The sequence below is a fragment of the Syngnathus leptorhynchus genome, chromosome 2, assembly GCF_054491065.1.
Source record: "Syngnathus leptorhynchus isolate UIUO chromosome 2, UIUO_Slep, whole genome shotgun sequence".
Taxonomy (NCBI): Eukaryota; Metazoa; Chordata; class Actinopteri; order Syngnathiformes; family Syngnathidae; genus Syngnathus; species Syngnathus leptorhynchus.
In genome coordinates this window covers 13,631,020-13,642,088 of record NC_141196.1, presented here as the reverse complement: position 1 = coordinate 13,642,088, position 11,069 = coordinate 13,631,020, and the positions used below count along the sequence as shown (strand labels likewise).

Below are 11,069 nucleotides of genomic sequence, written 5' to 3'. Positions count from 1 at the left end.
GTAATCTAGAAAGTCTGCTACGAGGGATGCGAGACATGTCAAAAACAGTAATTTGACTCATTGCTGCAAAGACAAAAGAAAACATGTCCGATTAGAGTGAGCACATATTTGTGTAAAGACAAGGTTTACCAAAATTTGGGTGAATGATAGGGTTAATTATATTGGTTCAGCAATGTCAAGGTACTACTGGATCATCAGGTGCAGAATTTCTCTTGATCCATGATCTTAAGTGTGCAGATTTTTTGACAATGTTGAGGCTATTTGGGTTTTTTTTTTTTTTAGTTCCACAGAAAAGCTGAAAAAAATGACACCAATTTGACCCCACAAGAAGAAAACTGTCTTTGTGGTTAGCATTTATGGGAATCAAGAAATAAACTGATGACTCAAAGTATTCCACAGAAATGACAACATTCAGATGAACTTTCAACATTTTATTTGGTTGTGAGGAACGGCTTTTTGCGCTTGAAAGAAAAGCATTCATGTTTCATAAAGCCCAACCTTATAAAAGGCAACACTTTGTAGACTGTTGATAATGAAAAGAAGTTCAGAAATAGGCCAAGTGGTCTATTTACATGGCAGCTTGAGCTTTTTGTGCCACTGAACATTTTCTTCTGCCGCCATGATGCTTCTGCGCACCCAAAGAGCGCCGCCTGCACGCCTCTCCGGGCGGTCAGGGACGGACGGCTGCGTGCTGACTGGCTGCGGCTACTCGAGTGTGAAATGTGAGCCCATTATGTCAACAGATGTTACAGACAGCAGAGGAGAGCAAGCGTGACATAAGGAAGGACATATTCCGGAGCGAGTGCAGAGCCCAAAATAAATGCCAGTGACAAATATAAAAAAAGAAAAAAAGAAAAAAGGGGCAGTTTTGGAGCTCATTATATTAAATACTTTCCTACTAATAAATACAAAAACAGCAGCAGCAGCACGTAGTCATCGTGATTGTGGGTCTGTGTACGGCTGCTGAGATTCGAAAATGCTAATTAATTGGACTGACAAGATGGACACGACATACGGTTTTTTTTTAGGCTTACTCCCGTTCAAGTTGCATTTAGCTGAAATCAAGCATTAGGGGAAATAAATGAAGGGACAATCCTTATATTCCACTTTTCGGACAATTCCCTGGGAGAATTCGGTAATGGTGATGCTGATGTGGACAAATGAGTGCTTGTTTGAACATAAACCAACAGAGATAATGTTCCACAAAACACACACAGCAAGCACAACACTGAAAGTCCTCCAATCACTTTAGCTTGATACTGTAAACAAAAAAAGGTGCTGGGCTGGAAGTGTTCAACATAGATGAAAAAGCAAGACTTATTTTTACCCCCATTGGACCCTTGCAGACAGTTGAAATCATGTGACAGGTGGATAAAGTCATGCCTCTGGAAGTGCAACGTCATCTCTCTGGAAACATCAGATGATCCCATGTCTCACTTTATTCATATCTCCTCCTCCTCCTCCTCCTGACTCAATCTGCCACGCGTTTTTTTTTCTTTTTCATATGAGCTTCAGCAGCAGCTCGTAGGTGGCATTGATGATACCCCAGGAGAGGAGCGAACGGTGGTAATTGAGGTGGGCCCCTCGAAAGAGCATGGCCACGCTCCCGCCACGCTCCCGCCACACCGTGAGCAACACCTGCCTGGACGGCTGGAAGGCTCCGCCTACCCGAGACTGAGCCCGCGACTTGACGACGTTTAACGGATAGAACATGATGCCGAGCCCCGCCCCCAGAACGCCCCCACATACAAAATCGTTGACGAGGTGACTGGCCCGGCTGGTGGCTTCGGGGAGCTGTTCCTTTATGGGTCCCCGCAGGCCGAAGAACAGCACGTTGCTCGGGCCGTTGCGGAGCAATATGGGCACCAGGCCGCGGTAGCACTCCCGGACACCGTACTCGGTCAGAAGTGTCCTGAAGGTGTGGGGCGTGTTGTTGAAGCGTCCGTGGTGCCGGTGGTCCTGAAGGAGCGTCTGCACACGCTCAAAGGGGGCCAGGAAGGCCTCCGCTGTTCCCGCCAATGCCGCGGCGAAGCTTCGCGTGACCAGCTCCGGCACGCCGCTGCCGTCGGCCCGCTCCAGGAGAACTCGGGAGAAGTCCTCGTACAAGCCGAACATGATGGCCACGGTGGTGCTCTTCTGGAGTAGCGGGGGAAGCAGCCCCCTGTAAAGATTTCTAAGTCCTTCCCTTTGTAGCTGCCGTACCGCATCGAGCGCCAGCACGCCGTGCAGCTGCTGGCGGAAAAGAACCTTTTGGATGGGGAAGGTCACCATGATGTTGGTGAAAGCCGCGATGGAGCCACAGAGGTAATGCTTTCCATGAGGTCCTAGAATGGCGCTCAGGGGTCCCGTAGAAATCAGGGGGTGACCTCCTTTAGCCAAAGAGGCCGACGGTGGAGGTGTCTGCGTCGATGGAGAGTCCATGGTGCCAAGGACGAATCAATGCTCCTTGAGCATCACATTAGAACTGCTCTCGTCGATAAACATCTGCCGTAAAAGAGACACAAATTTTTGAGACAAAAGAAAATAAAAAGAGGAAAATTTATACTACACAGGTACTACTTAAAAAAAGATTATATCTAAATAGTTAGACTTAACATGGGATTACTTAACACGGGATTTAGCCAATACTTGTAGAGAGAATGAAACTAGCAACCACACACATAGCAGCACGTGACGTGACAGAGCGGAAGTGTTTGCTGCTTGTTTTGAGGAGTTGCATTTTTTAAATATCTCTGGATACACCCTAGAGACATTGGCTAAGGATGCATAATGGCCATGTTGAAACTCGATGACAAATAAAAAAAATGCCGCATTATCGTCATAAGCTCGCATGTTTGGTGCTATTTAAACCTTTACCCTGTATTCTCTACTACTGTGGGCAATTTTTCCCCTTGCGCCATGTTTGTGGTTCACGGCATTCGACACTCAAACATGAAATGTACAGTACAATATAAATGATTCCTGATGTAGAATTCCTAGAAGTCGAACCTCAGACTGCTAATATAAGACTTGTTACGAAACTTGGCAGACAGCCGATTTATGGGCAATGAGAATGTCAACACTAGTTTTTTGGTGTGCATGTATGCAATGTGATAGCCCAAGGTCAAAATTCAAAAGTCAAATCCTGCTAAAATGTGTTGGAAGTTGGAATAAGACAGCAAAGTAAACAAAGGACATTGCAAGTCCCCAAAATAGTACCCGTTAACATAAATGCCAATACATACATGAAGTAATGTACAATGAAACGGGGACAAAGTTATGCACGGCTCCGCGGATATCCTAGGTGTAAGTGACCCAGATTATTACTCAAACTCTAATTGACACTATTAACAAAATAACTAGACCAACTACTAAATACTACAAAAAGCCGATGCTGGACGCTTAATTTTCTAACATAATAAATCCATACATCATACACTGGCATGCATACTCTATTGAGTCATGTTGAGGCTAAGAGATCTCGACTTTCGATCGATTGCGAAGACGCCCTCTGCTTCCTTGCCGTTTGCCCAGTCATACCAGTATTCGATCTTGAACAAAAAGAATGCTTAGTAAAAGTAAAGCGTTGTAAAACATGACAGAAGATATACTGTGATCGTACGTGGGATGGAAAAAAATGTCCAACCCTGGAGGTTAAAGTTCATCAAATGCTGTGGAGCTAGCTAGCATTTTAAACGTATTCGCTTAGCATAGCTACACAACCGATATTGCACGAATGAACTATCAAGGTTAATTATGACAAAATAGATTGTGGATTACAATCACGGCATGTCAGTTTACCATGCTAGGTGGCTAACCTGCTAGAATCAAACTGGACAGGGCGCTCTGCATGATGACATTTGAGATTGGGGATATTGAGCGGACATTGAACGGTCAAGAGACAATGCCTGGAGAACCTCAAAGGGCTTGAAACATGTCTTTACCTGTCGTATGGACCAGTCGCTGTCCTGTCCCCCTGACAGGTGGAGAGCAGCCAGCCCACTTTCCTGCAGAGGAAATAGGCCACCGGCCTAGGTCGTGTCTGCAGCCCCAGCAACAGGTCTTTCTTCTTCTCTTTGAATTGTGTACGCTGTCATGACAATGACATTGCGCTCTTGCCATCTAGTGGGTATATTTGTAACTTTAATGTTCTCTGTTGTAAGATTGTATTTAGTATTTATGGTTTCGTTGTTGTTAATGATGACGCTTATTATAGTTCCACAATAAGAGGATAATTGGAGTTTAATATAAAATCTCATCTGCGAGTAGAAAGAAATAAAGGCAGACCTGCATCGTGTGGCTTTCACCGTTAGATGTCACTAACGCATATTCAACCGGCACATACGGCTACAAACAACCACACAGTACTGCAAACCCGCATACATGCAGACAATAATGACCATTCACTCTCGCTTTTTACGGTTTCCACTTGAGTAGGATATTGGCAATTCACTTCTTTTCTTCTCATGAGTTTGTACTTTCACAAAATTAGGATTGCGATTATTTTGTTTCAACAACCTCACTTATTGAACACTTAATAAAATATTTTACCTAGCCGTCAGAAGTACATATTTATTTTGTGTGATCCAAAGTGGCGTTAATTAGATTTCATTATTCTGAGTATGAAGACTGCTCCATTTGTTTATTTTTACGGTATTTACCGATGGTGGCCTAACGTAAAGTTGAGTTTTTACGACAGTCATGTGACGTCAGCAACAAACCTCAAAATGAACGACTGGTGGGGATCATTTCAAGTAAACATTAGTTGATCGTCTCTTTTAAAATGCGTGTAACGTAACACGCAACCGTATACATGTTAGCTGTTATCGATAGGTGCAAATTGGAGTACAAATTAAACTAGCCAATTGATAATCCCGTATACTAGCTTGATGATGCTAGCGTTAGCCTCACAGCTTGCTTGTGATATATTTCAATCTTACTAATGTAATTCGCACGAATCGGATGAGACAAGAATTCAGTTTGCCAGAGCCGCGCTGCAACTAGAGCTGCACTTGGAGCTAATTTGTCGCTAATTGCTGGTGCATTTGAAAGATCCAATTTCATCACAAATGTCAGCGCAAAAAGACTGCGAGTTTTTGGTCAAAAGAGCTCGCGAGCTTGTTCCTGATGACCCCTGTGCGGCTAAAGCCTGGCTCATAACTGCCAGAACGCTTTACCCTGCCGACTTCAACATACAGGTACATGTCTAACACATCTGCTTCTTTTCTTATTGATGCAAAACAATTGCATTGCCACAGTAACGCCATGCTTTTGACTTGTTCAATTCCATGGGTACATACTTGTATAAATGAAAGAAACCAGCCTTTGTTTTATTCAAGCTAACGTCCAAGTTCACTTCACCACTGTCAGCCCTGTTAAATGCTAACTTGTACCAAGTGTACACTAAAACACAATCCTAATTTTCCTCCGCAGTATGAAATGTACATCATTGAACGCAATGCCGAAAGGACATCCTGTGCAGGGAGATTACTGTATGACATGTGAGTTTCAGTCAACTTGCCCAGCAACTCATGTCTTGGGGCCGTAACACAATTTCAAGATATTCTGTCCATCCTTTAGGTTTTTAAATTTCCCAGATCAACCCATTGTGTGGCGGGAGATCAGTGTCATCACAGCAGCTCTGCGCAGTGATGCTCAGGACAAACATTCACAGTTCCTTCGAGGTGCGAGAGAGAAGTGTGCATCGTAAGGATTGAGCATTTAAAGTCTTTTTTGACGGGTATGTTTCTGTCTTCATCAGGGCTTTTTGAAACACTGCCTGGTCGTATACAGTGTGAGATGTTGCTGAAGGCAACAGAGCAGTGCTTCAACACTTTGGAGAAGGCTGAGATGCTGTTGCTCCTACTGAAACGCTTTCCAGAGTCTGTGGTCCAACACGGAGTACGTGTCATAACAACACAGTTTAAAAAAAGTGCAGTAATCGATTTGACGATGAGAGGAAAAATGATAGACTCATCCTTTTGTGTAAATAGGTGAGTCTCGGCGAGACACTGTTGGAGGCAGAGACATCTGAGAAAGTGGAATCACCCATTAACTGTTTCCGGAAACTTTTTGGTAATGGTATTTTCTTGTGTTGAAATCCGTGTGCAGAGTGCAGCGAGTGGCACTTGTTAAATAAACTTGAATACAGGACACTTCTTCACTTCGAAGAAACAACGACGTAGTATTTCCAAGTAGGCGTAATCCGAAGGGCAATTTAAGTCTCCAATGCGCAAACACGTGATAACCCAAGTTTTTAGCTGTCACGCAATAGAACTTACCTTTAGCTATGACGACAATTTGACCTTAGTGCTGAACAAAAGTTTTGAGACACCACTGAAGTCCTAATTGCCTTTTAACTGCAAGTCTGCCTCCTGACACTTGATTTTGTGTTGTAGTGTGTGACGTCCTTCCTTTGGTTCTAAACAACATGGACATGCGTCTGCCAGCCAGCTTGATGCAGAAATACATCCTGAAAGCTGCCGAGTTCTACATCGGTTACGTCACCCGAGGACCTTCGCCCGACGGACAGATAAATGGTGTAGTAGATCAGTCTGCTTGTTCTTAACTGTTCACGTGGTGTCGTTAATTCTGACAGCGGTGACATTCGGCATTGCCTTTTACGCTCTCTGTTAGCGTCTCAAGAAGGTGGTCCACTAAAGTCTCCCGGTGTCTCCCGTGGCTCCCAGCGCTATGTTATCGACGGCTTGTCGGAAAAATCTTCAGTGGTCGCCGAACCTTGGGAGAGGCTGTTGGACCTCCTTGCCGTCGTCGGCGCTCGATGTGAGTGGCAGGGAGACAAAGGACAGAGGTAGGCGATCTGTTGAGGCCTCTGTTTACCTGTAGAAATGATCAAACCTCATGCTCATTACTCACGTAGTTTTTTTTTCCCTAAATTACAATGTGGGAGGTGCTTTGACCTTGTCCAGTCAATCGAAAAACCCAGGAACATCTGTAGTGTATACTATTATCTAGTATATATTGATCACTTTGAAGGACTTGCCCATTAATGCTGAGAAAACAAATGACAGCAATTCTTAGCGTTTAATTATTGTTATCCAATAATGTCGATGCAGCAAATGAAGGATAGGTGCGTTTTTTTATGGTTTTCAATTGAATACACGTTTTATGCATTATCACATTAAACTGATTGATGAACCTTGCGATCCATTGGTGACATTTAGGGAATGTAAACAAATCTCTTGGGGTGGACTCTTTATGTTAAACAGTGTCACAAGGATAGAGTTTGATTCTAAAGAGAGAGAATATTTTCATGATTGTGTTTGTAATGATGCCGAACCGTGATGCATCCTGCTGCAAACTGTCGATTATATTTTTATTTGGCTTTATGTAAGTGCTTTTAATGTACCTTTATTTTGTAGGAGTTATATTGACTTACTTCAGAGAGTAAAGGAGCTGTGTCGCTACTTACCGGGACTGGAGGGTGACACCAGAGCCCGCTGCTGCAGCCAGGTGGTTATCTGCACCGCCCTTGTCCTCTTTCGCAACGCCTTCCTCTACGTCTCGACTGTCCAGCCGGCTCTGTTCCAAGGTTGGTCTTCATTGCTGCACAAGCACAAACGTCGGAGTCACAATGTGAAACTGTTTGAAAGCGGAGGATCTGTTGGTTTTATTTATCAGGTGTGAATACGCTCAACATGGGGCCGTGGATTCTAGTCGAGGATTTTAGCTCGGTGTACACTGATGTGGATGTGGAGAGAGTAACAGTCAAACACTCACACAAAAAGCGCAAAATGGCTGACGGCAGAGAGAAGACCATTGTGAGTGTAACACAAACATGGACTCATGAGTTTGTGATAATACGATTGACCGCGTCCTTCGTGTGCGCTTGTGTTGCTGTTATTCCAGAGCTCCGATGATGAGGAAGGCTTGGGGAAGGTGCGTGGCCGACACATCTTGGTAAACAAGACTGAGATGCCCAACTGGTCAGAGACCCTCGAGGGCTTTTATACAGCGAGGGAAAGCTGGGACATTCTACACTCCCATGACAGCCTTGAAACTGGTAATCACATCCTCTGCTCTTCTTCCATTTCAAGAAAAGTATCGCTCGGCGTCAGCTTGTGGAATCTCGGTCTCGAAGCACAAAGTTGAAATGCGTTGTGGAGAGTCGTTGAGATTAAAGTCGTGTAGCATCTACAGACAGTTAGTTTTAAGGCTTTTGGGGGTTCGAGGGCTGTCACTTGTGGATTTCGCTATTTGTGCGGGAAGGCTTTCAATGATGAATGATTGTGTCAGCATGTATATTTAACTGCATTTTATTTTCTTCTTTTTACAGAGTTCAAAAAGATTTGTGCTTCTTGGAAGACCGACGGCTGGCTGTGGTTCCGCATTTTCCTCACCGACATGATCATATACCAGGCAAGAAACAATTTCATTGAGCAGAACAATACTGACCCGAGTGGACTAGAATGGAAACCAACACAAACCTATTTTACAAATCATGATTATTCCCGGCAACATTTTTGCAACCGTCTTGCTGTGTTTTTCAGGGACAGTACCGTAAGGCCCTGTCTAGTTTGCACCAAATGGCCGCCGTGCAGCCGCCTCAGTCGGGTCAACAGAGTCCCTTGGGTCAGACCAGTCTGGAGCACCACCGGGCCCTCATACAGCAGGCCTCCTGCCACTATGCACTGGGAGAATATAGGGTAAGTACAAACCTGCTTTTCCCGTTTAATATAAGTTGTCCAAGCTGTCTGAAAGTGGATGTGATCATTTGGTTTTTTTTTTGTTTTTTTTTAGATGGCCTGTGAGAAGCTTCTTGATGTTGTCAGCGGAGTAGTACCGCCAAACCATGAACCAACAAAGACCCCTGAAGATCAGACGAGAGTTAAGACCAAAATGAAAAAAAGTAAGCTAATTGTTTTTTTTTACCAATAACCTAATCATATAAATGAAAATGAATTTCTCCAAACTAGGTCATGACCTGAGATTGCTCCCCTGCACCAGCAATGCTATATTACCTTTCTGCCTCCAGCTGATGTTGGCCTGCTTTAAGGTGCTGCATGTCCACGTTATGCAGTTGTAGACGTGCGCAATGCAGTCACGTGCTAACCTCTGAGTCACCATTCCCTTCTTTTGGCCACCTAGCCGCGAGCCTTCACGGACAACCGAGACGACCTGTTGTTGGGTCACGTGGTGGTCCTCCTGCAGTACGACTGGCCACAGGGCGAGATGCTCTTCCTAAAAGCCGTGGATAAGATTTGTCTGCAAGGCGCTTTCCAGTATGAGAATTTCTTCAACTATGTCACCAGTATCCTGGCAAAGTTCTCTTCTAGGCTTACTGACTTTTTATTTGCAACCTGATAGATAAACCTATATTATCAAAAGGAAAAATCAAAGCAGTTCTCTTGTATTGGATGTTAGCCTCCTTAAGCTCACATCCATCGTCAGACATCGACATGCTGGAGGAGTTTGCATACCTGCGTACCCCTGACGGAGGGAGGATCCAACTAGAGCTGCTGCCCAATCAGGGGATGCTGATTAAGTAAGCGTCTCACACCTAATCGGTCGCCATCCGGTCCGACATTCCCCCAGGTTTTGGGGTTGTGCTGTTTAAAGAGAAGGTCAACTTGATGATGAGCCTGACGGAGACCTTAGCTGAATATTAAGAGCGAGCTTGAAAAAGAGAAGGGTTCTACAGTCTCTCACAAAGTCAGTACACCCCTTACATTTTTGTCAATATTTTTTTTTTTAAATGGGACAACACAGAAGAGGATACAATGTTTCCATAGTCAGCATAGATTTACTGTCCCATCGAAATAACAGCTCATAGCCATCAATGTCTAAAGCGCTGGCCGCACTGACCGAGTGTTTGAATGTTGCTGTCCCTCAGGAACCCTAGGCCCGCCCTGGGTTTGGAGTTAAACACTCTTCTGCTCCAAGGGGTTCAGACGATGGACAGGTACCCCGGGCCCCTCCCCATCCCTCCCCTCCAGCACCAGTCACCATTCATTCCCAACTCCAAGGCCTGTCATCCACTCTAACCCCCTCCCTCCCTCCCTCCCTCCCTCCCTCCCTCCCAGATTTTAATTTGGGCCAGTCATTTAAGAACAAGTCGTCGTCGCCGTTTGGTTGATTTGAGCCATCGCTCGTCTTTCTGTGGTCATCACCAATGTTAGTTGAGATGATGTCGTTCTTGTTGTACGGTTCGTTTCTTTTGGCCTTTTCACAGCACTTTGGTCTCATTTCATTTGTGCTTATATTTCATACGTACGTTGAATGATCGCTTGTCGTGGAACCATGTATGATTGATGTGTGTGGTGTTCAAACACGGGTCTCTAAACGCAATGACTTGTTTGATCTGTGTTCTCATGTGTAGACACCACACAGTGACCAGAGGGATCACCAAAGGAGTGAAGGAGGATTTCCGTCTGGCAATGGAAAGGCAAGTGTCGCGCTGTGGGGAGAACCTGCTCAATGTGCTGCACCGTTTCTGTATCAACGAGAAAATCATCATTGTCCAGTCTCTCCCTTGACACTTTTAATATGTTCTCAAAAAGGACCTTGGAATTATTTTTTCACCCCTTTTTTAACATTACAATGTGGAACCAAGACTATTGTTACCTCCCTTTTAGTTTTTTTTTTTCTCCAATATTTCAAGTGTTTTCAGTGTGATGTGATATTTTTGATATTTGATAAAATAATTTATATTTTTAGTTATCTTATGAGAAAAGTTTAAATAGCTCTTCTCTTCTGCTGCCTGACCACTACGAACATTTGACACGGAATGGAAGCAGCTATGAAAGTGCTAAAAAGGTTGGAAACGTCCATGGAAAGCCATGATGACATCCATCCATCCATCCAAATACTTGTAAATACCTTCCTGACATTGCCAATCAAACTGAGCCACATAAGTACAGAGTTTTGGAGCTCCTTAGATTGTGCAAGTGGACAGGACTACTTGGGTTCTACTTTGTTATTTTTGTTTTTGTGTACTATTTTAGGTTTGCCTTGAATTGTAAATAAAGCAGCCGACAGTCCCAGGATGTCTGATCTTGAATTAGTTTTAAATGGGGAAAAAAATAGACATTCTGTTGACAAAACATAATGTGTAGTCATTATATAATGAA

At 44.1% G+C, this 11,069-nt stretch overlaps 2 protein-coding genes across 6 annotated transcripts; one reads left to right on the top strand and one right to left on the bottom strand.

Moving 5' to 3' along the window:
- Positions 1 to 418: 418 nt before the first annotated feature.
- Positions 419 to 4,092, bottom strand: LOC147060858 (mitochondrial nicotinamide adenine dinucleotide transporter SLC25A51-like). 2 transcript variants are annotated; one of them, XM_085939365.1, is made up of 2 exons: positions 3,924 to 4,092; positions 419 to 2,484 (listed from the first exon to the last, which is right to left on the bottom strand). In XM_085939365.1, exon 2 carries the CDS (start codon positions 2,419 to 2,421, stop codon positions 1,501 to 1,503), a length of 921 nt encoding a protein of 306 aa, XP_085795491.1. In that variant the 5' UTR covers positions 2,422 to 2,484; positions 3,924 to 4,092; the 3' UTR covers positions 419 to 1,500. The 2 variants fall into 2 exon arrangements, with proteins under 2 accessions (XP_085795491.1, XP_085795499.1); XM_085939373.1 differs by lacking the exon at positions 3,924 to 4,092 and adding an exon at positions 3,798 to 3,882.
- A 558-nt stretch (positions 4,093 to 4,650) lies between these two features.
- Positions 4,651 to 11,047, top strand: ints10 (integrator complex subunit 10). 4 transcript variants are annotated; one of them, XR_015069183.1, is made up of 19 exons: positions 4,651 to 5,177; positions 5,413 to 5,480; positions 5,560 to 5,663; positions 5,741 to 5,880; positions 5,973 to 6,054; positions 6,378 to 6,518; positions 6,616 to 6,790; positions 7,362 to 7,531; positions 7,621 to 7,760; positions 7,849 to 8,002; positions 8,276 to 8,358; positions 8,490 to 8,645; positions 8,740 to 8,848; positions 8,916 to 8,995; positions 9,088 to 9,250; positions 9,391 to 9,484; positions 9,833 to 9,901; positions 10,319 to 10,541; positions 10,581 to 11,047. XR_015069183.1 is itself a non-coding variant. In XM_085939329.1 (18 exons), exons 1-18 carry the CDS (start codon positions 5,049 to 5,051, stop codon positions 10,473 to 10,475), a joined length of 2,214 nt encoding a protein of 737 aa, XP_085795455.1. In that variant the 5' UTR covers positions 4,652 to 5,048; the 3' UTR covers positions 10,476 to 11,047. The 4 variants fall into 4 exon arrangements, 3 of the variants coding, with proteins under 3 accessions (XP_085795455.1, XP_085795477.1, XP_085795469.1); XM_085939329.1 differs by having other exon boundaries at positions 4,652 to 5,177; positions 10,319 to 11,047; XM_085939351.1 differs by lacking the exons at positions 10,319 to 10,541; positions 10,581 to 11,047 and adding an exon at positions 10,023 to 10,311 and having other exon boundaries at positions 4,652 to 5,177.
- Positions 11,048 to 11,069: the final 22 nt, after the last annotated feature.